The 26590-nt window shown below is 45.3% G+C and overlaps 1 protein-coding gene across 10 annotated transcripts in view; it reads right to left on the bottom strand.

Annotated features, from left to right (window-relative positions):
* Positions 1-26590, bottom strand: part of LOC138199288 (microtubule-associated protein 4) — a 110523-nt gene that overhangs the window by 47047 nt on the left and 36886 nt on the right. For 8 of the 10 annotated variants that reach the window (XM_069151237.1, XM_069151242.1, XM_069151238.1 and 5 more), the window contains 4 exons: positions 14581-14694; positions 13667-13753; positions 10439-10621; positions 3693-5147 (listed from right to left, as the gene is read on the bottom strand). In XM_069151237.1, coding sequence (XP_069007338.1) covers positions 3693-5147; positions 10439-10621; positions 13667-13753; positions 14581-14694 — 1839 coding nt within the window. Of the gene's footprint in view, positions 1-3692; positions 5148-10438; positions 10622-13666; positions 13754-14580; positions 14695-14929; positions 15075-26590 lie in introns of those variants that run through there. The other 2 variants (XM_069151246.1, XM_069151240.1) reach the window with 2 other exon arrangements.

Genomic DNA, 26590 nt, shown 5'->3' with positions numbered 1-26590 from the left:
CGGGGATTAATAAAGTAACTACCTAATCTAACCTAAACTAACCTAACCTAACCTAACCTAACCTAACCTAATGCTGCCAAAAAATGCCCTTTGTTGCCTTGGTTGCAGGACCTTGTTCATATGACATTTACGTGCTTGTGAGTTTCACACTTTCAAAACGTGTAACTTCAACGCCTAAACAGCCCAAAGCGTGGCTATCTCACATTTAACTGTAGTGGACCGGCGTGTCTATTTTACGCTTTGCTGTGACACAATGTTGACTTCCTAAAGAAACTAATTTCCAAAACAGCCGTATTATTTTGAAGCACAGCTTGACACCTCTGAGTGAGGAGCAGTGCTACAATATGTCATTTGGAAATACAAACAATGACTGATATGAGTTGAGTTGATCCTGTGACACTTGCCTTTTCTTTCCATAATTTTAAGAAAATAATTCGCCTGAGAAAAAGTCTGAATTAGTTGTAATTGTTTCAATCTTTTTAATATTTGTGGTTTTGATGCCTTGACTAAACTCTCCTGCTTCCTGTTTCTTTAAGCTTTACGCCTCAGTTGTACTTTTTGTTGTTCTGGCAGAATGAATGAATCGAAACAAGGTGAAAGGAGCTGCGACCTGGTTGTGCATGTTCAGGTAGATCTTGTGCAGTCAGGGGGATACACTTTGTTCTCTGGGCTGCCTATTAATAGCTGAGCAGGTAGGGAATGAGGCAGACAGAAAACCAGGCTCAAAGACCCACTTTGAAGCCACATGAGTCCCTGCTGGTTCGTCTTTTAGAAGTGAAACTATCTAGAAAGGAAAATGTTCCACTTTTACTAAAAATTGTCATCCTCTTTTTAAATTTCAGGATGAAGTTGAAGCCTATGAATCCCCTTTAAATAAGAGCTCTCTGGTCTTTTCCGTGCTGAGCCGACAGGTGCGTCCGGTGCTGGTAAACCTCATCACTCTCCACGTCTCCGTCTCTCTCCTCAACCTTTCCCTGTTATTCCTCAGACCTTTGAACATCCTCCTCCCTGAGGTTGACATCTCCCCCTCAGTTTTCCTCCTGTGAATCTCTTCCTCATCACAACAAGGTTTAAACTGTCCTCATCTATTCCTCCCCAACATCCCTCCATCAGTCCCACAAGTCTTAACTGAGCATCCCCTTCTCTTCCTTTATTCTTCGCCTCTCTCTTGCCTGTGGTGCAAAATAAAGTGTTTCCATCCCCACACTGCTCCTGTTCATCCCTGTTTCCCCTCACACATTTTTTTAAAACCCTTTCTGACTCCATGTGCGTCTGAAACCCTCTGAAGTCTATATTCCTCTTCTTTATTGCGCTTTACATGTCTTCTTTTCTTCAGTACAAAGCTTAAATACCACTCTTGGTGACAAAGTGGACACCGGCAAAAGCTCTCATTACAGAGAGGAAGGCAGCTGCACTCTTTTCCTGCTCTTCTTACATAAATACATGCACAGTGTGGGACACATAACGATGTCATGTGTCTTCAACAGAAAGCAGGAAAATATATGTGAACACATCTCAGAGAAACAAATTCAGACAGAAGAAATTAAAATACAAACCAAAGCCAGAGACTGTTGTTTGACTTGGAAGTGATAAAAAAAAAATACTAATGCAAGCCCCTCTGTTCCTGCAGAAAGATTTTGGGGTGTGTGTGTGTGTGTGTGTGTGTGTGTGGGGGGGGGGGGGGGGGGGGGGGGGGGGGTGTTGGCGTTGATCAAAGCCGCTTAATAGCCAGGTTCAACACTGTGCTGTTCCTTTGGTGAGCTGAGGGCCGCTTCAGTCCTCATTACAGAGGCAGAGACAGGAAGTGTTTAAAGGAAGGACAAGGAAACTAATCCTCTGGAAGTCTGCACCTCCATAAATCACAGCAGCACACACACACACACACACACAGGCATGCACAAATGCCAAAATGCGCTCAGATATACATTTAAATAGCCACATTATGAATCACTATTAACAAACACTCAGAGGTGACATCCACACACCCACTCACACTGTCAGCTTTTTTTGTTTGTTTTCCATCTCCGTCTGCTGTAAACATCATTATTTCCCAGTCTGCTGCAAATTCCTTTTCCATTAAAACAAGAGCTTGACAGGATAAACAGCTCCCACTTCAGCCTTATAACTCCCATTTACAGTTTACACAGACAAGTTGGACTGTTTCTATTTTTAACTGCTCATTTCTGCCTGCCGTAAACATTACTGTTGTCCAGTCAGCTCAAATCTCTTCTAATGAGTCTCACTGCTGCACATCTATCCCCCACTGAACATGACCGACTGCTTTCATCTCTTTCCTGGTCACATTTCACAGCTCTGTCTGATTAACATAAATCAAAACTATACTTTAAATTCTGTTCGTTCTCTGCCTCACTGTGTCCACGTTATAGCTGCAGGATATTCCAGGAGGCCATGGTGGATACAGTAGGTACTCCCCAGGCTTTCCCAGGCCAGATGGGATATACAATCCCTCCAGCATGTTCTGAGTTCCCCCCCGAGTTTCCTCCCAAATGGGCCTGGAAGACTACCTCAAGGCCATTTTTATCTGCAACCTCATTTTTGTCATTACCCAAAGCTCGTTGCCATCGGTCACAACGAAAGGGGAGAGACCGGTGGAAACGAATGGGACAGCATCATCTGCAAACAGACGAGACAACGACCGAATGGTACCGAAAGGAGTCCATAAAAATCATCAACAGGAGAGGAAGCAAAAAGCATCGCGAAGGCCTCCAATGACTTGACTTGTTGCTGAGAATGAGTAGAAAGCTCTTATTCTGTACTAAACAACAGCTGTTTGCTTGTCTGTCAATCACTCTCCGTTCCTAATGACAAGCTTCAACAATGATGCATGAAACTGAACACAACAAAGCCACAAGAGGAATTAAAACAGGACTCACCTGAGGTGGAGAAGCAGCCGAGGCAGAAATCATCACAGGACATAGAAAGTAAAATCAACAAAAAACAACAGTTACAATTTGATATATATATTTTTTTTAATAAAAGTTACACTCTCAGGAGTCACACAAACAAAGTGTTTTCTTTCTACACGAGTTCTAGTAGATGTTGTAAAGAACAGGCAGCTACACTAGTGAGGAAAACAAGAGTTAATTGAACACGAGAAAGAGAAGACAGTGACGCCTCACTCCTGGAGGCGAAGGAAAGGCAGAGTGATTATGGTGTTAACACACACCTGGACAGAAGAGAAAACAAGAAGGTTGGGTTTGATTTGGTGGAGATGCCGACCGGTGTCGCTACGGAGAAAGAGTCTGTGATTGGTTAGTAGGACCACACCCGTCAACAGCAACACGGTTAATCATGAGAACACCCCAGCAGTGCATCTTTGGGAATTAAGATACCCGCAGATTAAAGACAGATCAAGCCAATCCAAAGCCCCAGTGGGTCAACACTTGAGTCCATGCATTAGTCACTCACAAACAGTCCAAACTGGACAAAGCCAATAAGCACCAGCCAGGTTTTTAGACATATGTCCATGCAAGGGACGGTACAGATGGATGTGACTCTTGATCTAACCCCTGGTGAGTAAAGACACACAACCCGGCCCAAACAAGCATATTTGAAATCAGCTTCAAATGATTACTCAAGCTGGATGGACACATCATGCATGGTAACCAGTTGTATTTATCTTTTAGTTACTCTATGTACTTCTACTCTGTCCATGGCTGACTACAACCAACCTTCGATGACGGGGACAACTTGAGGGACCGCAGCTGGCTCTTCCATGGCATCAGCAGAGCTGGGAAAGAAGGGCTTAGCTGCAGGGTTTAGACCCGATCCTGGACCTCCCAGAGGGCCGACCGACGGAGGGGAAGAGGGGCTGGTGACGGGGGACACCTGGGGAGGGAACGTCTTAGCTTCTGGGGAGGTGGGACTCTTCACGGAGGATGAAGACGATGAAGAACGGGACTTCTTGGATTGCTTCTGGGTCGGTTTGGCGTCTTTCTGCTCTTTGGGTTGGAAGTCCTGCGCCGTGGTTTTGGGGGAGCGGAGAGGCGCCGGGCTCCGAGTGTCCAAGGACAGACCCACAGGTAGAGGAGGACCAGCAGGGCTCATGTCGGTGAAGTCGAACAGCTCGCTGCTGCTGCCGCTCATATGGGAGTCGTTGAGGAGCCACGAAGCATCAGAAGGTGACAGAGGTGGAGCCGAGGCTAACACTTCATCTTTTGGAGAGAGCCGTGGACTCGTCTGGGAGGCGGGACTGAAAGCTGAGGTGTCCACACAGGATTCCTGGAGGGGACTCGTGATGTCAAACATCCCGCTGTCAACCATGTCTCCACCTGCCGCTTCATTCTCAGGGAGGAAAGGTGGACAAAAGGGCTGGGTGCTGTCGCCCAAACTGGCATTTTCGGCGTCCATCGAGAGGTCAAATGGTTCGCCGGAGGGCGGAGCCACGGGGAAGGTGCTGTTGGTGGTGGAGGGCATGGTGAACGGAGGCGCCGTAGCTTTCAGCTCGCTGTTCAGGACCAGCGGGCTGATGGAAGGAGCTGTTGGGGAGAACAGGTCCTGGGACAGAGGGGCAGCGACCAGGCCTTCGTCTGAATACACCTCCTGTTTGCAGGAGCTCCCGCTCATGTCTTTGACATCTAAGGAGGCCTCCAGGTCTTCCTGAGCTGAGCTACCCAGATCCATCTTCACCTCCTCTGAAACTTGAGAGGTTGCTGCAGATGAAGGAACAAACGGTTCTGCCATCACTCCCCATTCCTCCGGAAGCTTCTTCCTGTTCTTGCCCCTCTTCCCGCGGCCTCCACTCTTCCCGAGCTGCTCCTCCCACCCGCCGTCTCCACGATTTTTTCTCGGGCCGATCCTGTGGTAGAAATCCTCCGCTGGGGGAGTGTTTTCTCCCTGCGCTTCCATCTCCGGGTGGCCCCTGCTCTCCAGATGTTCGTACGATCCCTCGTCTTTCTGTCGTCTTTTCTTCTTCTTCTTCTGTTTTCGGTCCAATCCTTCTCCCTCCCTCTCATCACCTCCTGCGTAGGCGGTGCTCTCGCGGCTCGGCCAGCTGTCGGGCGGGTCATCGGGGCCGGCTGCGAGATGGCCGGCGTGTCGACTGATCACAGTGGAGACACTTGGAGTGAAAGGGAGGTCTGTGGAGAGGCAGCCAGCCTGGTTGGGCCAGCAGTCGCCTAAAGCACCTTGTTGTGGGTGAAGAGGGGAGAGTTTAAAGTTGGGGGAGATGGATGCGTGCACAAGAACTGGTTCCCTTAGTCTAACTTGAACAGAAAATCACAGAGAAACTTCAGAACATATCACAAAGAGGCAAAAACCAAACAGCAAAGAAGCCTCTAAAGTACACACATATGTACTGCAGAACATCTGTAAAGAGTTTTAAACCACTGGAGCCATTTCAGCTATTTTTATTGAGTGAGTTGGTGGCGACATTGAGGAGATGGATCAGACACAGCAGAGAAGCTTCTGAAGGGATTAATCCGAGGCCAGAAGGGGTGTACATTGTTCCAGAAAGCTGAGCCTTCATTGCTGCACCCTGTGGGATTGCTTTTATAAATCTGTTGCCCTTCAGTCAAACAAGTAAAAAGTGTGTTTCTGATATCTTAAAAAAAAAAATCTAAATCCTTAAGGGAATCCAAATCAAGCTGTGATGGTCTTAAAATTCCATCTGTGTCGAGGCCGATTGACTGACTGAGAATAACACACATGCTGGCGACTTAAATGACATAAAGAGCAGAGTACTTCTGGTTCTCCAGCTCATCGTAGCCTCAAGGTCCAGGACACAACACACACTGAAAGTACTGGACTCTGTTCAAATTAAAACACAGAGCAAAGGTCAGGTGTGCCAGTGTGCACATGTGTGTGTAAAGGAACATATGGTGCGCTGTCGACATGTACACATACAGTGGGTACGGAAAGTATTTAGACCCCTTTAAATTTTTCACTCTTTGTTTCATTGCAGCCATTTGCTAAAATCAAAAAAGTTCATTTTATTTCTCATTAATGTACACTCAGCACCCCATCTTGACAGAAAAAAACTGAAATGTAGAAATTTGTGAAAATTTATTAAAAAAGAAAAACTGAAATATCACATGGTCATAAGTATTCAGACCCTTTGCTCAGTATTGAGTAGAAGCACCCTTTTGAGCTGGTACAGCCATGAGTCTTCTTGGGAATGATGCAACAAGCTTTTCACACCTGGATTTGGGGATCCTCTGCCATTCTTCCTTGCAGATCCTCTCCAGTTCCGTCAGGTTGGATGGTGAACGTTGGTGGACAGCCATTTTCAGGTCTCTCCAGAGATGCTCAATTGGGTTTAGGTCAGGGCTCTGGCTGGACCAGTCAAGAATGGTCACAGAGTTGTTCCGAAGCCACTCCTTTGTTATTTTAGCTGTGTGCTTAGGGTCATTGTCTTGTTGGAAGGTGAACCTTCGGCCCAGTCTGAGGTCCAGAGCACTCTGGAAGAGGTTTTCTTCCAGGATATCTCTGTACTTGGCCGCATTCATCTTTCCTTCAATTGCAACCAGTCGTCCTGTCCCTGCAGCTGAAAAACACCCCCATAGCATGATGCTGCCACCACCATGTTTCACTGTTGGGATTGTATTGGGCAGGTGATGAGCAGTGCCTGGTTTTCTCCACACATACCGCTTAGAATTAACGCCAAAAAGTTCAATCTTGGTCTCATCAGACCAGAGAATCTTATTTCTCATAGTCTGGGAGTCCTTCATGTGTTTTTTGGCAAACTCTATGCGGGCTTTCATACGTCTTGCACTGAGGAGAGGCTTCCGTCGGGCCACTCTGCCATAAAGCCCCGACTGGTGGAGGGCTGCAGTGATAGTTGACTTTGTGGAACTTTCTCCCATCTCCCTACTGCATCTCTGGAGCTCAGCCACAGTGATCTTTGGGTTCTTCTTTACCTCTCTCACCAAGGCTCTTCTCCCACGATTGCTCAGTTTAGCTGGACGGCCAGGTCTAGGAAGAGTTCTGGTCGTCCCAAACTTCTTCCATTTAAGGATTATGGAGGCCACTGTGCTCTTAGGAACCTTGAGTGCTACAGAAATTATTTTATAACCATGGCCAGATCTGTGCCTTGCCACAATTCTGTCTCTGAGCTCCTTGGACAGTTCCTTTGACCTCATGATTCTCATTTGCTCTGACATGCACTGTGAGCTGTAAGGTCTTATATAGACAGGTGTGTGCCTTTCCTAATCAAGTCCAATCAGTTTAATTAAACACAGCTGGACTCCAATGAAGGAGTAGAACCATCTCAAGGAGGATCAGAAGAAATGGACAGCATGTGAGTTAAATATGAGTGTCACAGCAAAGGGTCTGAATACTTATGACCATGTGATATTTCAGTTTTTCTTTTTTAATAAATTTGCACAAATTTCTACATTTCTGTTTTTTTCTGTCAACATGGGGTGCTGAGTGTACATTAATGAGAAATAAAATGAACTTTTTTGATTTTAGCAAATGGCTGCAATGAAACAAAGAGTGAAAAATGTAAAGGGGTCTGAATGCTTTCCATACCCACTGTACATGGCACATAGAAACACAAACAAAAACAAAAACAATACTTAACGGCCCCACAGGCTCCGTTACAGGCAACCTCACTGTAACTAAAGCAGCCTCTCAGTTTGGGGACATTATAATGAGGTTTGAGGTCTGATGGATGGCAGTAATCAGCCTGTAGGAGGAAGAGGGTGAAGAAGAGATGGGAGATGGAAGGTAGAGGAGTGGGAACACGAGGAGAGGGCAAGTTATCCACTGAGACGACTTTGGCCCAGTTTGTTTCTAGATTTCAGTAACACACACACACACACAGGTAGAGAAGAGCAACTAAAGTGGAGCAGCTGTCAGGCCGTGCGGTACAGTGGCTCTCTGGAGGGCCATATTTCATATTAACAAAGCCATGACAGAACTCCGTACTGTATGTGCAGTAATTGGGAGAGGCAGAAAATCACATCAGCCGAATGGATCGGATCGACTCCAATGTTGCGTCGCACAGCCTCATTAGGCCGGGGGGAGCATCACGTGACATTAATCTCACTGTATGTGCATTAAGTGCAGTTAGTCTGTGAAGAGTAAAGTTATAAATTACAAAAGAAGAGCAAGATATGTACCAAATATCAGCCGGTTCTCATATGATGCTTTGACTGAATACTATTACATACTAGAATAAAGGTAAGTTACAGTACAAGGTCAGAACCTACTACAACACCGGACCGTGTGTGATTAGATAGATGGCTTTTAATTTGAAATGAGGGCTTTTAATTTGAAATTGATACCGGAAGTCAAGGCACTGATTCAGCCGACCAACACACCTTCATCAGTCAGTCAGTGACACACATGTATGTTAAAAGGGAAGACCCGACTGTTGGAGTCTGGAAAAAAATGTATTTAAATTATAATTCATATTAAAAATAAATTAAGAAATAAACCGGGGTGTGTGTGTGTGTGTGTGTGTGGAGGGGGGCTGCATTGTTGAGTCACCGTGTGTTGCCTCGTACTTCTACACGCACACAATCTAGCAGGGATTTCACATACAGACTGTCTACAATCAATCTCAGGCAGCAGTTGTCTTTGTTTTCTACACCTTCATTGTTACATCGACTAAACGGCTTGAATCTAATTCTACTTAACACGTCCATGTTTACATGTTGTCTTGATGAATTCAGAGTTCCTCTTCTCTGACACAATTTTCTCAATAAAATATAATTTTTTTGTCCATTTTTGGATTGATGTTAAGTTATCGTTCATAAAATGGAGCATTTCCTGTGCAAATGTTTCACATTTAAAGTACTGATTCGCCAGATCAGCACTTCTCATTAAGAAATGTGCTTAAGTTCTTTGCTGTGAGCTGTAAAGGTTGTAGTTTTTTTTAAAATTTGATTTATAAGAAAGCATTGCTTTCTCGAAGATAATCAGTCTTGTTAGATACCCTGACATTAAAAAACTGAAAAAAGTTACACGTACATCTCTGAAGTCCTCCAGTGAAACAATAAGCAGGATATCTGTGTTTCCAGGACTGGAAATGCTTTTATTGTGAAAAGTCTGCCTCCGATATAAAGAGGGAACCATCTCATCTTTGAAGTACGTTATGTTAGCATGTGTCTGCTTTGTGACACCAGCTACATGGTGACAACTATGACTTGATGCTCTCTAGAATCAGGATGGACACTGACCCGGAGAGCCAGGAGGGAGAGTGGACAGTGACACACACAGACAGCTTCTCTCTGTAGGACAAACACACACACATGAATACACACTCACACAGACTCAACACATACAGCACATGCATTATACGACTAGAAGGCTCCCCTATACATATCAGCATCATATGTGCAGCGACCTCCAGCCGCACCTCTCAGCCAAATAACACTGGAGCTGGAGCTGGAGTGTGTGTGTGTGTGTGTGTGTGTGTGTGTGTGTGTGTGTGTGTGTGTGTGTGTGTTGACCTGTATACTGCACCCCTCTGTGGAACAAATCAGGCAATGCAGCACAGCCATGTACACGTATGACACATGATGTTGAACAGTGAGATATCACTGCTGTGAAAGTGAACAAAACACTTCAGGACTCAAGAACCACATATCTGTAAAAACTACCAATGGAAACATGGATATCAAATTTGGTAATTATAATTTATGGCTATGAGCAGCACTTGTCAATAATTAAAACCGGTCAGAGATACTGAAACAGTTTCTGGGAGGTAAAAGCAGAGAGATCCACCTGTAATGCAAAATGTTTTTCAAACATGTGTCCAGCGGATGAATTTATGTGAGCGGTCCACATTAGACTCAACAGTTCATGTCAACGGCTGATAAATGAGTCCACGTACAGTTAAAGAGTTCAGTGGTTCCCACAGGTTGAGAGTTTACCGGTGCTGGTGGGCGGAGCGCCGTGAGAACCATGTGCATGCAGAGACTCGAGCATTTAGAGGGGGAGAGCTGAACCCTGGTTATTTTCTGTAGCTACAATTTACTACGCATCCTGATTCCTTATGTGCAGGCTCTTAGACGCTCGCTGGGAGGATTTGCACATCGAAGCTATATGTGGGAAACAATGTAGTTCCAGCCTCATTATAACCTTAAACATACAATAATGGTTTTAATCTGTTCACACACAATGTTTTACAGGTTTTAAATGGGAGAAAACAAGACTTTGTATCTGTCAGCAAACAGTTTGGGTATTTGAATTGTTATCAGGGGAGAAGAATTCAAACTAGTGGATCCTCAGATATGTTCCTCAGATATGTTCCTCAGATATGATCCTCATATATAGGTATGTAGGGGTGCTTAGAGAAGCTTATGTTGGTATAACACTGTGCTTAAACACTGTAATATATCAGAACTGAGAGATCCCATCATATATTTGCAGGGCGTGCACCAGTGCAGCTCCCAGGTGTCAACATGGGCACAAAGCCAGAGCACAAAGACAAACGTTGTTTAGTGGAGTGTGAGTTGGTGTGTCTAACCTGCGGACAGATCCAGAGGGCTGCGAGGAGCCTGTGGCTCCGGCAGCATGGGGCTGTGCTCCTTCGGGGCGTCCGAGCCCGCAGGGGGCGTGGCAGCATCCGCTATACTCGGAGGCCTCTCTGCTTGGCGGGGGGCAGCTCCCACCTCCACCTGCATCCCCATCCCTCCGGGCTGGGAGAAACCTGGGAGGCAAACACAGACACACGGGGTCAGAGCAGGGGATTATCTCTGCTACTCTATTTATTTTAATGGAGACTAGTCTCCCCGTTTAATGAAGGGTAACCCAACAACCTCCACCTATTGGGACCCCACTTCACTTCTTGTAGCCTGCAACAGCATGCTGGTAGTGAGGGGAAGGAAGAAGGCAGTGGGTGATATCATCACAACATGGACGAGTCAACATGCCGTAATGTACACAGATAAAGTAAATAGAGAGAAAGAGGAAGAAGAAGAGGAAGAGGAAGAGGGAGCAAAGTCAAAGAAGGGAAAAAGCCAGATGAAAACATTTCAGCGTCCAATATTTCTCTGGAGGGCACGAAGTGTGTGCAAAAAGTCTGAGTATTCATGTGAGAGAAACTGGCAGAGATGGTGAATGTGTGTGTCTTTAACACTGCGTATGAGTTGTGTAAATATACATCAGTGAATCAGAGTGTTTGTGTGTGTGTGTAATCGAGATCAGTGGAAACTGGGCAAGAGAGTAATTTTATGAGCGTTCGTGGATGCAAGTTTCAACTATATGTGTACTTGTGAGGGAATGTGTGTGTGTGTGTGTGTGTGTGTGTGTGTGTGTGTGTGTGTGTGTGTGTGTGTGTGTGTGTGTGTGTGTGTGTGTGTGTGTGTGTTAGGGCCTGCAGCAGTAAGTCGGTGGCCCAGAGACGACAGGTCTCATTAAGGCGACAGTGAGGGAGCTGGTATGCAGAGGTTGGCATGGTGAAAGGCAGAGCTCAGCCTCATCGCCCACCCTCTGTGTGTGTGTGTGTGTGTGTGTGTGTGTGTGTGTGTGTGTGTGTGTGTGTGTGTGTGTGTGTGTGTGTGTGTGTGTGTGTGTGTGTGTGTGTGTGCAGTGAAAGCAGCTCAACTTGTAACCCAAAAAGCGCTGCCTCACCGCGATCCGTTCATCAGGGATTAATTCTCGACTGAGACTTCACAGCGAGTTGTTGGACTGAAGACGTTTTTAATGAGAGGAGATCGAATGAGAAAAGACGTCATGTTTGCTGTTCATTAAAAATGATTGAATGTTAATGTACGTTTGCAAGACCGAAGTTTTAAAATGTCAGTCCATTTTCTCAACAATAAACAAAACAATAATCAAAATGAGGAGCTGTTGGAAATACAGGCAGAAAAGAAGCAAACATACTGCAGAATATTTAAACGACAGCTAAACTGAAAATCCTATTGTGAGCGTAACTCGGCTGCTTTTCCTTCAGAGATTTAAAAAAAATAAAAAAAACCTGCTCATGATCAGTCGAACTGGTTTCTGTGCCACCAAAAACTTTCTGTCCTCTACTGAAATATTTTTTAGCCATGTAGTAGATCTGATGCAGTAAAAATGGGACTCTGACATCAGAGAATTAATTTATGGTCCATCGTCATCTCTCCTCTCAGTGAATATCAGATGATCAAATCCCCCAAAAAATAGTTGGGACAAATAACAACCCTTTTTTTCCAGGCCTGTGGCTGCAGATGTTTCACTGTGGAGCGGTAGACGTTCAGCTGAGTACGTCCGGTGACCTGAATGGATCTGAATGTTCCCTTAGACTCATGCTAATGGGATATTTCTGTATTCATGTTTTAGCTTCACCCAGACAGTGACAGAATCGAAGCTATAGGTATATTGACAGCTAATCAATTATAGCTGGTGATCCATTTAAGCTTTTTTTTATTTTCTCATTCACTGTCCGAAAGAACAACGCTGTCAACTCATCCCATTAAGGAGTTGATAATCTCCACCTGTGAGTGCAGGCGGAGGAGGACGTCTCACAGGGTGACTGACACACAGAGATCAGAGGACTTTAACTGGAATCAGCAGGTGCTCACAGACGAGGGAAATAACATAAATACAACATCAGTGACATTTATATGAAAACATAAATAAATGCTTTCAGAAAAAAAACATGCACATACTGTGCAAAATGTGTGTTGAGAATCAATTTGTTATTGTACACATAAAAGGAGCTTATTCAGCTGGTTTGGGTGGAGGTCAGCTATGTGAAAAACTTTTACTAAACATGAGGATCTCTCGGACACTTTCTTTTTGTCGAAGTAGCTTTCAGAGGAAAAAAGGTTGGAGACCGCTGATCTGCCGCCTGACTAGTCTCCACTTCCTCAACTTCTAATAATTCAACACATCCAACACGTCAGCCCGACAGAGAGAGAAACAGTGAAGTGACGTGATGACGTCATTCTGAAATAGTACTGATTCTTCTTTGGTGTAGAAGTGTAGGTCCTGAAGGTCGAGTAGATGAAGCAGGAACTGGAGATACAGAACAGTACCAACATGGTGGTGGTGGTGGTGGTGGGGGGGGGCAAAAGCCTGAATGCAGATTCTTGGTCTGTGTCACTCAAGGTGAAGGAGCGTCAGTCATTCATTTATATTAATTTATATGCCGTCACAATGTTCCACATTCTCACATGAACTGTGACAGCTGCATCAGTTGCAGCGATGCTCCACACATCGCGCTCACAAACAACAACGTCAGCCATCTCGGGCTAATATGAGGCTACTTCATAACATTAGTGGGTCAGTCAACAGATTATTGTGTTTCTGTGTGTGAAGGGCATTTTTGAGGTAAAGGTTTTTATTGCCATGCTTCATTTGATGGACTTATATTTAATTCATTCAGAATCTGATGTTGAGAATAATGAAATTTCAGAAGTATAATTTCTGGTAATGTGACACTAGTGTAGTAGAGTGTCAAAAAGAAAGAAAAAAATCAGCTCTCGTCCGGCTGCTGTTGTCCATGATTATGATAAAATATTAGAGAATACATGTTAAAAGGATAAAAATCCACAGTCCAACAGGTCAGTATGTAAATAATGACAACAGGTGTGTGAACAGGAAACTGTTGTATTTGCTGAGTCATGTTTCCCAGTCATGTAAGAGAAGCAGGCGTCAGCTTCACGTTGGAAAAGACCCTCATCAATAAAAATGTGTATTTCCGGTGCTGCTGTTGTTGTTGTTGTTGTTGTTGTTGTGAGGACTGACGCAGTGTTAACGCAGTTGGTACCTGAAAACGCTCCGATCAGGCCCGTGTCCATCCTGTGGGTCGGGCTGGTCTGAGAGCCCAGAGGGTCTGAATAACCTGCCATGGAGGCTGGCAGGGGGGAGGAAGACGAAGAGGAAGAGGAAGAGGAAGGAGAAGACAGATGAAGTCGTGAAGGGAGAAGAGGTGAGGATGGAGGAGGTAATAATGGACACAAAGGCATTAATGATGTAGAGCGAGCGAAACAGAGGTCGACAACAAAGAGAGGAAAAGAGAGAGGAAAAGAGTTAAAGACTAAAACGAATTAAATCTGTCTACATTTTAGTAAACAGTAGCTTCACACCACAACTAGACTACAACTCATGTTTAACATTTTCAGCAACAATTTCTGTACATGCATTATCTATATTCATGAATCTAAAGGTTTGTCTGTTTATCTTTGATCCCTGTAAAAACCTCCCACATGTGTGTCAAAGTCATTGTTTTCTTGTAAATGTAAAAATAAAGATAAACCCCAGTTTTAGTCCCAAAGAAGTCACTTTTGAATCAGTGTGCAGGTGTGCACACACCTTTCCCTTCACACTCCTGCAATGTGATTGGCTGCTCTCAACACCAAACCTTTTGTGAAATAACTTTTCAGCTCTGGTGACATCACAGGTCAAGTTTTTAGTTGTTTGATTAAAAAAAAATCCAATAGTCTGATATTCTTGTAAAGGTTAATTTCAAATCTGATGTAAATCAGTGACTACACCTGAGAACAAGTATCAGAAATCACTTTCCTTCTTTATATTTTAGAGCTCCTAAAAGGGCCTCTTAACTCAGCAGCACAGCAGGAAGGCATTCAAAATGAAGTATTACAGTATTACAGTATAAAAGCAGCATTTTCTAAATCATTTTTATTCACTTCACTTAATGATTGACAACCTTGACCTCCGTACCTGATAAGAAGTCTGTAGCGAGGGCCTGCTGCTGGTCCAGTGAACGCGGCCGCACCTCTCCCTGTGGCTCCGGGTGCGACGCTGAAATTTGTCCCCCCGAGCTGAGCTTACAACCTGCAGTGGTGACACAACGGATCATTGAGCATTAGTTCCCCCTCCGCGCTGATGATGCGCTGCTGTACAACTCTAATTTAATGATGCGAGGCTACTGAAAACACAATCTGCTCAACACACACACACACACACACACACACACACACACACACACATACACATACAACAGGTATGTATACAACATAAACACTCCCATAGAGAACTCACTCACATAGATGTGCACACGCACGCTCACCTAACGAATTTCCTCCCAAAGCAAAAATATCCCAGAACAAGTGAGCATTCAGTGGCGTTAGCTGTGTGCTGCTGTCTCTGTCTGTCTCCACTGCAGCCTCAGCTGGCTCTGAGCTACAACCACTGTGAACCCCCAGTCACACACACACACACACACACACACACACACACAATCACCACACACAGACACACACACACGCACACAAGAATGCGATCACAGTCGGAGAGTCTGGGTTTGGTGTGGTGACGTTTCACTGTCTGTCTGGTTCAGGTCCCGGGCCCCGCCGGCTAGCGCCTCCCCTCGCACATCCTGACTTCCCTCTCTCTCTCTCTCTCTCTCTCTCTCTCTCTCTCTCTCTCTCTCTCTCTCTCTCTCTCTCTCTGCTCCTGCAGCCACCCTTCAACTGATGTCCAAGAGGTCCTGATGACGCCACAACCCCGAGTCGCTGATTTATAGGGGTTGTCTGGGTGTGAGAGGTACAAATCGGAGAGACAAGGAGTGAAAAGAGAGAGGAAGATGGCCGAAGAGTTCCAGCGAGGAATGATGTTAAAAAGCAGGAGAGGATTAACAGGAAAAACAGGAACGTAAGAAAAACAAAACAGTGATGAATAGAGGAAGAAGAGGCACGATGAATAAGCAGGGAGGAAGTGAGGCAGAGGAGTAATGGAGGGGGGCGGGAGGGGGGCACCGGTGGCAACCCTCTCCCAGCAGCGCTCACAGAGGCTGACGGTGAGGCAAACAGACAGGACGCCACCCAAAGTCACAAATGCTTTCATATATCAGATGCACGAAGGGGCGGTGGTAGGGAGCACCATGTCTGTCTCTCAGAGGACAGTCCGTCGGCGGGGTCAGCCATCGATTCTCAAAGACGTCCTTCTCCTTTACTTGTGCCCGTTTGTCTCTCCGCCACATAAACACAACTTTGGGGAAATTACAGGGCAACGGAAGGAAGAACAAACACACCTTTATGCCCTGACAGTCATCTGCTCTTTGTTAGGTCGCTGAAGCAAAAAGGTTGTAGGATGTTTCTCCTGCTGTGCTCTGCTGCTGTCCAAGGTGCTGAAATCAGACTGAGCAGCTTTAAAAGGGCAGTCGGGCGCTGCGATGAAGCCATCGAATGTTCCTCCTGATCTGCATGTTTACTCCTCACCGAACCATGCAGCTTGACTGCAATCACATCCTTATTGGAGGCTGTGGCGAGCCAACACAAATACACAACCTGGTAGCAGTGTGGTACTGCAGGCGTCCAGCGTGACAGGAAAACAAGTCTTGGGCAAAATTAGCAGCCGTATTATCAGACAGAGCTGAAACAACTCATCAAAACAGAAGCCTTTTAACTGCATTTTCTGATGTGAGAATCAAATGCTCTGTTTGCCCTCCATCAACCCCAACCACCTCCGGCCAACTACAATTCAGACATTATAAAAGAATGTAATCCAGCGAGCGATTACCTTAAACCAAATATACTTGGAAACAACAATTTAGTTGTATAGAACCTTATTAGCAGGGTTGAAAATCTTTGGGGAATTTATTTTTTATTAATAGGAAGTAAATTTAACAGGCTTCTTGGTGGCCAGTTCAAATGATTTAAGGTAGTTGGGTGAGTGTCGGAGGAATATCAACTCACATTTCTCATTTTGTTGTAGCAGTGTTGTTCCAACAGTGGCAACCATCAGTGATGTCATCAACCATCAGTGATGTCATCAACCATCAGTGATGTCATCAACCATCAGTGACGTCATCGTTGGTTTGTGAACGTTATGAATCCTCCAGTTCAGATTCTGTCTGTCACCATCTTTGCTAGTTCGGAGCGGTTTGGAGCAGGAAGTGACCATATTTGGACTGACTGCACCACAGGCCTGTCAATCAAACAGACACGCCCCCAAAAACAGGTCTTCTTGAATCTTCTTTTCTAATGAATGAGGGATTATTTTCAGATGGACCTCCAGAAAACTAATAAGAAGGAGTGACTTTAGCTAACAACACCGAGATAACTGATGGACACATTTTATTCACTTTGGATTTGATGAGAGAAGTTGAATGGGAGTCTATGGAGCTGGAGGCTTTTTGGAGCCGACCTCTAGTGGCACTCGCTGGTATTGCAGCTGAAGATACTTCTGGATCAGAACCAGTTTACAGACCTGGAAGCTACGAACACTTTTATATCCAGCCTGTGGTTGCCAGCTCTCAGCAATGACTGGTGGTAACGATGTTAGACCAGATTCTCATGGAGGTGAAAAAAGTTTGATGTCGTGGTCTCTGTCTTTCATGCACTCTGCAGCTCGTCATTATCATCTGCACCAGACCGGATGTAAAATGAAATTCTTATATAACTGTTATCTTTCTGCGTTTGCCTGCTGTGAAACAAGGGTCTTTTTTTTTTTTTTTGCAAAAGTGGGGCTGAAGTTTTGTTCAGCTCGGTAAACATTTCTGCACCCGAAGCCTTCTTCTAGCTCACACAGATTTTTGGGGAGTTCAGTCGAGTCCACGAGGGAAAATTTCATGGTGGAGTTCACTCGACACACTGCACTGTGTTTAATGTACCAGTCATGAACTGCTCAGCTTGAAAGAGGGAGAACTGTGAGCCAACACATGTGAGAGTGTGTGTGTGTGTGTGTGTGTGTGTGTGTGTGTGTATGTGTGTGTGTGTGTGTGTGTGTGTGTGTGTGTTTTTTTCTTGGAAGGTGTCCCATGAATTGTTCCTCGTAGGTGAGTCAGTGCCCGACAAGAGACTCATTACAGACTCTTCACTCATTAAGACTACTTGACCTTTATCAACTGTCTCCTTCCAGAAAAAGATCAGCTCGACTGGGCTTGTGGAGCAACACTGAACTCTGGCAGTAGATTTCCACTGAAGAGCCAGCGATACACAGATAAAGTCTAAATCTGACCCTATAATTCACAGTTAATATTACTGCAAAAATATCCTCCCAGTTCCTGTGAAAAATCTGATTTTTTAACACATCTTATGTGTGTGCCAGTTTCTCTATGTGCAGCAATAAAGAGTGTCAGTCCTTCGTCTCCTCATGTCCTGTCATGTCCTGTCATGTCTCCTACCACATGTGCGAACAGGTTGCAGGGCGTCATCCTGGTCACCATTCTCTCTCTTCTATTCTCTTCTCTCGTTGTTATTAATTATATTTAGACTTTGTGAATCTGTTCAGGCCTTTTTGCCAACTCAAAAGGCAATTTTAAACCAATAAATACAGATGTATTTATTTACAGATGTGACACGTATGAACTGCAAGTAAAAGGAGAAAACTATTACTAAAAACAAACTTATTGAATCATAGTTGGTTGTGCAGACCAACTTAACAGACTTCCTACAGCATAAAAGAATCACACAGAAGTTGCAAAACTTAAAATGCCTTAGCTTAAAGAAGTTCAGTCCTGCTGGGATCTTAATGCTGATTTTTAAATATATGAGAATCCAAAGTTGGGAGTTGTTGGCAGAGCAGTGGTGAGAATTGGTTTGAAATAGACCCATACTGGTGAATTTAAGCAGGACAGCCTGATAAGCCAGTCAACACTTTTTAACAGCACATGGGCATCAACCACAGACTGTTTATAAAAGTGTTCGTATCTTCTGGGTCTGTAAAATGGTTCTGATCCAGAAGTGTCTTCAGATGCAATACCACCGAGTGCCACTAGAGGTCGGCTCCAAAAAGCCTCCGGCTCCATAGACTCCCATTCAACTTCTCTAGTGAAATTTACAGTCAGCTATCGGTGGGCGGGACGTAGTATCGTCAGGTTTCCAATCAGATCGGTCAGATCCACCGCTGGCTCCTCCCCCAGCTCGTCCAAATATGGTCACTTCCTGCTCCAAACCGCTCCGAACTAGCAAAGATGTTGACGGACAGAATCTGAACTGGAGGATTCATAACGTTCACAAACCAACGATGACATCACTGATGGTTGATGACATCACTGATGGATGATGTTTGGCATCAACCTGACAGTATCTCACCTGCTGTTACCATGCAGGTGTATCACGTGTCTCACCTGGATAAGATAACATGCTTCGGTAGTGCAAGTGTGACTTCTGCCACATAGTTATAAATCAGATCCTGAGTGATTTAAATCTCCAGTTTGTTTCAGAGCTGCTGCTGCTGGGGGCTGCTTGACCTCGGCGTGAGGACGGAGAACGGCGAGACGGACTGGAGCGACTCTCAGTTTGACAGATCAGCTCCCATCGTCTGGGGGGAATTTGTGGACACACTCTACTTGGTTGTAGCCGCACTGATGTGGACGAACCGATGTGCATGCACACACAATAACACAACGATGCACACACTCATGTTTAGAAAGAGAAACACACACACACACACACACACACACACACACACACACACACACACACACACACACACACACACACAGACACAACATGGGGGAAGACAGACAGCCTCAGAGTCAGGGGATGGCACTTGGCTGACCTGACAGAATATAACAGATAAATATAGCCAAGAATGAACGAACACACACACACACACACACACACACACACACACACACACACACACACACACACAAAATGCTCGTGCATAGACATTTCTAGAAGTGACGCTGGAGCCCCGTTCGGGTTGTGCAGAGGATGACTAGCAGATTTCGGAGGAGCTGAGGAGGTGGTGCAGGGGGGAGCTGTCAGTCAAACTTTTTTATGATCTCTGCCAACTAAAACACGACTCAGGCGACAGTTAGATCAGAATTTTAACATATCACGTAAAAATTGGCAAAGTAATCAGTGACTGAGTGATTTATTTCCTTCAATCATCCAACCCCTCGACAAGGTTTGCATTTAACATAACAGCCACACATAAATAAGATCTGCTTATGTTGTGGCTCCATGTCCACTAAAAGCATTTCAGAATAACAGGGTCTTCTTCAGCAGGCACATGTACAATATCAAGTATTTTAGAGACGACATGTTTTAATTTGTTTTAGAAACTCAAATACAAGTTTATGTAGTTGTATTAACGTTGTTACTACATGTTTTTTGGCTCTACTTGAATATAATTTTGTTGCACCTGACTTGATAATGTTAATGTTGGTAGCCTCGGTAGCTGCAGTGGCTGACAAATATACGAGGACTTTTGTTTGTCTGAATATGATTATCCTTTGAATGCTTGAGTTTGCCATCTTGTTATTTTGGAGCAGGAAGTGACCATATTTGGATGAGCTGGGGCGGAATGAGTGGGGGATCTGACTGATCTGACTGGGAACCTGAGGACACTAAACCCCGTTCACCCCAGGCCTGTCAATCAAACTAGACACGCCCCAAACATAGCTCTTATTGAGGCCAAATATCGAATCAATTATGGAATTATTTTCAGGAGGATGACCAGAACACCAATCGGCAGGAATCATTTTAGGACACCGGCATGACAAGTACAACAAATTTGTATTTTGTATTTCATGAGAGAACTGAATGGGAGTCAATGGAGCCGGAGGCCTTTTGGAGACCTGAAATGTTCTGATCTTTTCACATGTATTGGTGAAGATTCAGATATTCTAGTTGCAGCAGCGGTGTTTACTCTGACCTGCTGACTGAATGCTAAAATCACTGCAAAGTAAACAAATGTGTAGTTACACAATGAACTGCTCTCATTTTTAAGATGTGTTTTAGATGTGACGTTTGTCTTTTTTGAGATTGTAAAATAAATTCAAACTAACATGCAGCTGATCCTAAAACACAGTTTTTCTCATAATTTATTTCTAAGGAGAACGAACCTGCTGCCAATCACTAGCTGACCCCGCCTTGTTCACTGTGTGCAGAATTAAATGCAAAACTACAAGGCTCTCCAAAGTCAAGTCATGAGATGGGACTGACCTGTCATTCAGGAAATACTGACAAAAATACAACACAATTATACTCGTAGAAAAGGATGAGGAACACTGAATTCTGACAAAGGGCCCGGCCCGAGACAAAGGGCCCGGTCAGCGACAAAGGGCCTGGTCAGAGACAACATTATGAATAAGTGAACAACTAGAAGGCAGGTACTTTCATTTCCAGCCTTAATACGCCCAATCAAGTGAATTACTTTGATTGTTTCGGCAGTTTACAGTCACTTCGTACCAAATCTGGCTGTTTTTTAATCTACTTCCACCCCAGATTCAGACATCCTACGGTTTGCTTCACCAAAACTGTCTAATCTGGGCTGAGCTGGCGGGACGGGCTGAAGTCCTGCAGCTGTCCTCCAGCTGACCGCCCCGCCCCCCACCTCCCACCCCCTCTGCCTTAGCTCTTCCACCGACTGGGTCACCGCTGTTTCAGGACCACGGGCGCACAGTGACGGTTCACCGGGAGGACAGACTGCTGTTCTCCAGCGAGGACACACATCCAGCGTCCCGTTGATTCAGCTCCACCGCAGCATTAATCATGGAGGGTGACTCAGGCCACCTTTACTGTACCTGGACCTGTCCTCTCAGAGCATGAATGTACAACAGACCGGCTGTCTCCTTGTAGAGGAATGAAAGTTTTATTGCGACAGTACCTCATTCACTCCAAAGGGAGTGAGAAGAGAGGGAGAAGGAGGAGCATGGTGAGGAAGGATGGCGTCTCGAAGGTTGCTGTCTGGTAACCGCCACACGGTCCCAGCCGGGCCACCGCTTTAATTCCTGGAGGACTTCCTGTACTGAACAGTTGGTGACATATAGAGATGTCCTCCAGGGGGTCTGAGTGTTGTATCAGACAAAAGCTTGGCCTGGTTTTATTTAATCTAGTCAGCAGCCTTGCCAGTGTTTCACTTTTACAACTCCGCCTGCAACTGTGGAGAAACATGCGTCTTCAACAGAACGCCTCCACCCACATGTACAGGATGAGCTACTTCACTAAAAGAAGGCATTTTGATGCTGCACTTCTTGACGTAGACAGTTTACAAAACACACAAGACTGAGAGGTTCAAAGCAAACGTCTGTGACAGCATTAAGAAAAGTTGAGACCAAACATCAATGCTGTTTATAAAGTACAACTGCTCGTATCACATCAAGTTAAAATAAATGTGGCAAAAAGAGGCAGATGAACACCAGTTAGGGCCGAGTGGTACATCAACTTTCTAACATATATCCATATATTTTCAAGCAAGATGTACAATGAGGCAATACCGGTCATATCAATATAGTTTGATATATACACTCACCGGCCACTTTATTAGGTACACCTGTTCAACTGCTCGTTAATGCAGATCAGCCAATCACATGGCAGCAACTCAATGCATTGAGGCATGAAGACATGGTCAAGAAAACCTGCTGAAGTTCAAACGGAGCATCAGAACAGGAAGAAAGGTGATTTCAGTGATTTGAAGGTGGCAGGTTGTTGGAGCCAGACGGGCTGGTCTGAGTATTTCACTAACTGATGATCTACTGGGATTTTCACCCACAACCATCTCTGGCTTTACAGAGAACGGCCCGACAAAGAGAAAATATCCAGTGAGCCGCAGTTCTCTGGGCGAAGATGTCTCGTTGATGCCAGAGGTCAGAGGTCAAAGGAGAACAGCCAGCCTGGTTGGAGATGATAGAAAGGAAACAGTAACTCCAATAAGCACTCGTTCCAACCGAGGTATGCAGAAGATCTGAACAACACCTGGAAGCTTGAAGCAGACGGACTCCAGCGGCAGAAGACCATCCTTCAAATGTCAAAGACAGCGGTTCATAAGAACGAGGTCAAGCAGCAGACATTAAGGACAACAAAGCTACAGACATTAGGGACAACAAAGCTACAGACATTAGGGACAACAAAGCTACAGACAGGCAGAGGACCAAAGTGACTCTCCGCTCACCGGGATGACCGCCAACTCATTCCAAATGTGACTCAACAACCGTAGGATGACATCAAGTGACCTCCAAAAAGAACGGCAGATGGCAGCTGGGGTGAAGAGGACGGCAAGGACGGTCAGAAACAGGCTCCTAGGGGCTGAAGTCCTGCAAAGCTGAGGTTTCGAAAAGACCATAAGGATTGGGCCATAGAGGACTGGAGGAAGGTCATCTTCTCTGAGGAGTCCAATGTTCAGCTTTGTCCAACACCTGGTGGTCTAATGGTTAGACGGAGACCTGGAGAGGCCGACGAGCCACAGAGTCTCCACCTCCTGTGAAATGTGGTGGAGGATCGGTGATGATCTGAGGAGCTTCAGCAAGGCTGGAATCGGGCAGATTTGTCTTCGTGAAGGACGCATGAATCGAGCCGAGGACAAAGTTGTCCTGGAAGAAAACGTGCTTCCTTCTGCTTTGACGATGTTCCCCAACTCTGAGGAGGGTTCTTCCAGCAGGACGATGCTCCATGAAACACAGCCAGGTCAGTGAAGGTGTGGATGAAGGACCACCAGATCAGGACCCTGTCATGACCAGCCCGATCTCCAGACCTGAATCCCATTGAAAACCTCTGGAATGTGATGAAGAGGAAGATGGATGGTCACAAGCCGTCAAACAAAGCCAAACTGCTTGAATTTCTGCGCCAGGAGTGACATAAAGTCTCCCAACAGCAATGTGAAAGAGGTGGAGAGACGCCAAGACGCATGAAGCTGGGATTGGAAATCAAGGTGGTTCCACCAAATATTGATTTCTGAACTCTTCCCAAGTTAAAACATTAGTATTGTGTTGTTTAAAAATGAATATGAACTTGTTTTCTTTGCATTATTCCAGATCTGAAAACACCATCTTTTTTGTTATTTTGACCAGTTGTCATTTTCTGCAAACAAATGCTCTAAATGGCTATTTTTATTTGAAATTTGGGAGAAATGTTGTCAGTAGTTTATAAAATAAAACAAACATTTTCATTTTACTCAAACACACCAATAAATAGTAAAACCAGAGAAACTGATCATTTTGAAGTGGTCTCTTAATTTTTTCCAGAGGTGTATATATATATATGAGACGACGGATGTTCTCCTGAGGGATCTCCTCCCAGACCTGGATCAAAGCATCAGTCAACTCCCGGACAGTCTGCGTGGACGTGGCGTCGGCGGACGGAACGAGACGCGATGTCCCAGATGTGCTGGATTGGATTCAGGTCTGGGGAACGGGCGGGCCGGTCCATAGCATCAATGCCTTCATCGTGCAGGAACTGCTGACACACTCCAGCCACATGAGGCCGAGCATTGTCCTGCATCAGAAGAACCCAGGACCCGCTGCACCAGCAGATGGTCTTCAACGGGTCTGAGGATCTCATCCCGGGACCTAATGGCAGTCAGGGTACCTCTGGCTAGCACACGGAGGGCTGCGCTGCCCTCCGAAGAAACGCCTCCCCAGACCGTCGCTGACCCGCCGCCGAACCGGTCCCGCTGGAGGATGTTGCAGGCAGCAGAACGTTCTCCACGGCGTCTCCAGACTCTGTCACGTCTGTCACATGTGCTCAGTGTGAACCTGCTCTCATCCGTGAAGACCGCAGGACGCCGACGGAGAAGCTGCCGATCTCGGTGTTCTCCGGTAAAGTCCGGTCGCCCCGCACGGTGTCGGGCTGTGAGCACAGACCCCACTTGTGGACGTCGGGCCCTCGTACCGCCCTCATGGAGTCTGTTTCTGACAGTTTGAGCAGAAACATGCACATTAGTGGCCTGCTATATATATATATATATATGTATATAAACCATATATATTTTGTTAGCAGCTGTCAGTTTGATTGACAGGCCTGCGGTGCAGTCAGGTTACAGCTATCGGTGGGCGGGACGTAGTATCGTCAGGTTTCCAATCAGATCAGTCAGATCCACCGCTGGCTCCTCCCCCAGCTCGTCCAAATATGGTCACTTCCTGCTCCAAACCGCTCCGAACTAGCAAAGATGGTGACGGACAGAATCTGAACTGGAGGATTCATAACGTTCACAAACCAACGATGACATCACTGATGGATGATGACATCACTGATGGTTGATGGTTGGGGTTTCCATGGTGCTGAACAGAGCCTCACATTCATCACACCCCATTTATTACATGTACCATTATCACTACAGGAGGCAGTGGAAGAGCTGTCGTGTATTTGCAGACTAGAGATGGTGAGAAGTCCACATGAGGCCGATGCAGTGATGAACACAGTTTAATGTGAGAGGACGATGTGACAGACTGAAGAGAGGCAAGGTGACAACATGTCTGTGTGTGTTTGTTTTGTGTGTTCATGGTTCTGCGGGTGATTGATAGGACCTGCAGGTAACACACACACACACGCACACACACACACACACACACACACACACACACACACATACACACACACACACACACACATACACACACACACTCCTTGCCTCCTTGTCTGAGTCCTTTGTTATGTCATGTGTCTTCCACACCTTCTCGTCCTCGCCTCAAACAAAGCTTGTTTGTAAAGCTTGTCCTAAAAGAGGTAAAAAACGAGGCATCCCTCTGCTGCTGTTTTAATCACACTAACGTTTTCTTGATCTTCACGTCAGTGTTTTCTAGTTTTTATTGGCGGAATTAAAGAGCAGAGACAATGCAAAGGATTTCTGACTGACTTCGGTGGTTTGTTCACTCAGTTTATTTGCATTTCCAGTTGTCGTGCTTTCCAGCACTCCTCGCTGTCATGGAGCACAATTCAGTGTATTGAGCCGAGCGCCGGGGGGGGTGATGATGTGTGGGGGGCAGGGCGGGGTAATGGGGGGGCTGCATTTAGCTCCCAGCAGCAGGGATTGTGCAGTAAGTGTCAAATCAACAGATGAAGTGAACAAGTGCACACTTCAAAGTGCAGCAGAGAAGCTCACCGTGTTGATGTTTCCCATCCAGAGCGTTTGACACGTGGAGCTCAAAGGCCTTCACACACACACACACACACACACACACACACACACACGAGAGTCAAGATGCACATTCAGAGAGAAACACACACCTTCATGAGAAGCGCTCACACATTAAAAGCTTTCTGTCTCCAGACTTCACTCAGGGAGGAATTAGTTTTTTTTCCAGCTCAGGGATTAAAGCTGCATCATGAATATTTAAAGGAGATTTATTCCACATCCCCACCAAATCACTTCTTCAAGTAAAACAGGACGACAGCATGAGTTTATCAAATTATCCAAAGATGTGCTCAGCTGAAAGTCAACGTTACGCTGTTCAATCAAATAAAAAGAAGATGAGTCGGACGGTTCAAAGGCTACGAATAATTTCACAACAAGTTTCCAATATTCTCAGTTAACACGTAGAATTAGAAAACGTGGTTCACGCAGGAGGCTGACAGTCATAATATCTGACAACAAGACCAGTGTCTTTGTGAGGTTGTAATTCTCTATCAAATATTTACATTATTTCACCATGAACACCTGCTGGTTGGTTGTGTCGGCAGTAGTTGATTCCCAACTTCATCACATCTGTTCAGAATACCAAACATACATTTAAATAACTTCTGATACAGTCTTTCAAGTGTGACTTCACTACCTTATGTATTTTTATTGACCAATGCAACTGCACCCTTCATTTCCTGTGAAAAACCATCAACATCAGGACGCTGCAGACATTTGTCGTCCCTCTTTCTTTCTGCCTCCACACGATCAGCTTTCCAATAAAGTGGAACTGACAACGATAATCCTAGAAAACAACAACATTGAAAACCAAATATGAAGCTCACTGCAGGCAGGAACCAGAACAATGTCAGATGGTGCCGGTTACAGTAGCGTTGCATGACAAAAAACACTCTTCCTCCAGACAAACGGCCTTCTGCACCAC

This window comes from Embiotoca jacksoni, unplaced genomic scaffold, assembly GCF_022577435.1.
Source record: "Embiotoca jacksoni isolate LCO1_2020_lvr unplaced genomic scaffold, fEmbJac1.0.p SCAF_17, whole genome shotgun sequence".
NCBI classification, from domain to species: Eukaryota; Metazoa; Chordata; class Actinopteri; family Embiotocidae; genus Embiotoca; species Embiotoca jacksoni.
The sequence above is the reverse complement of the archived record's forward strand: the minus strand, read 5'-3'. Positions and strand labels throughout refer to the sequence as shown.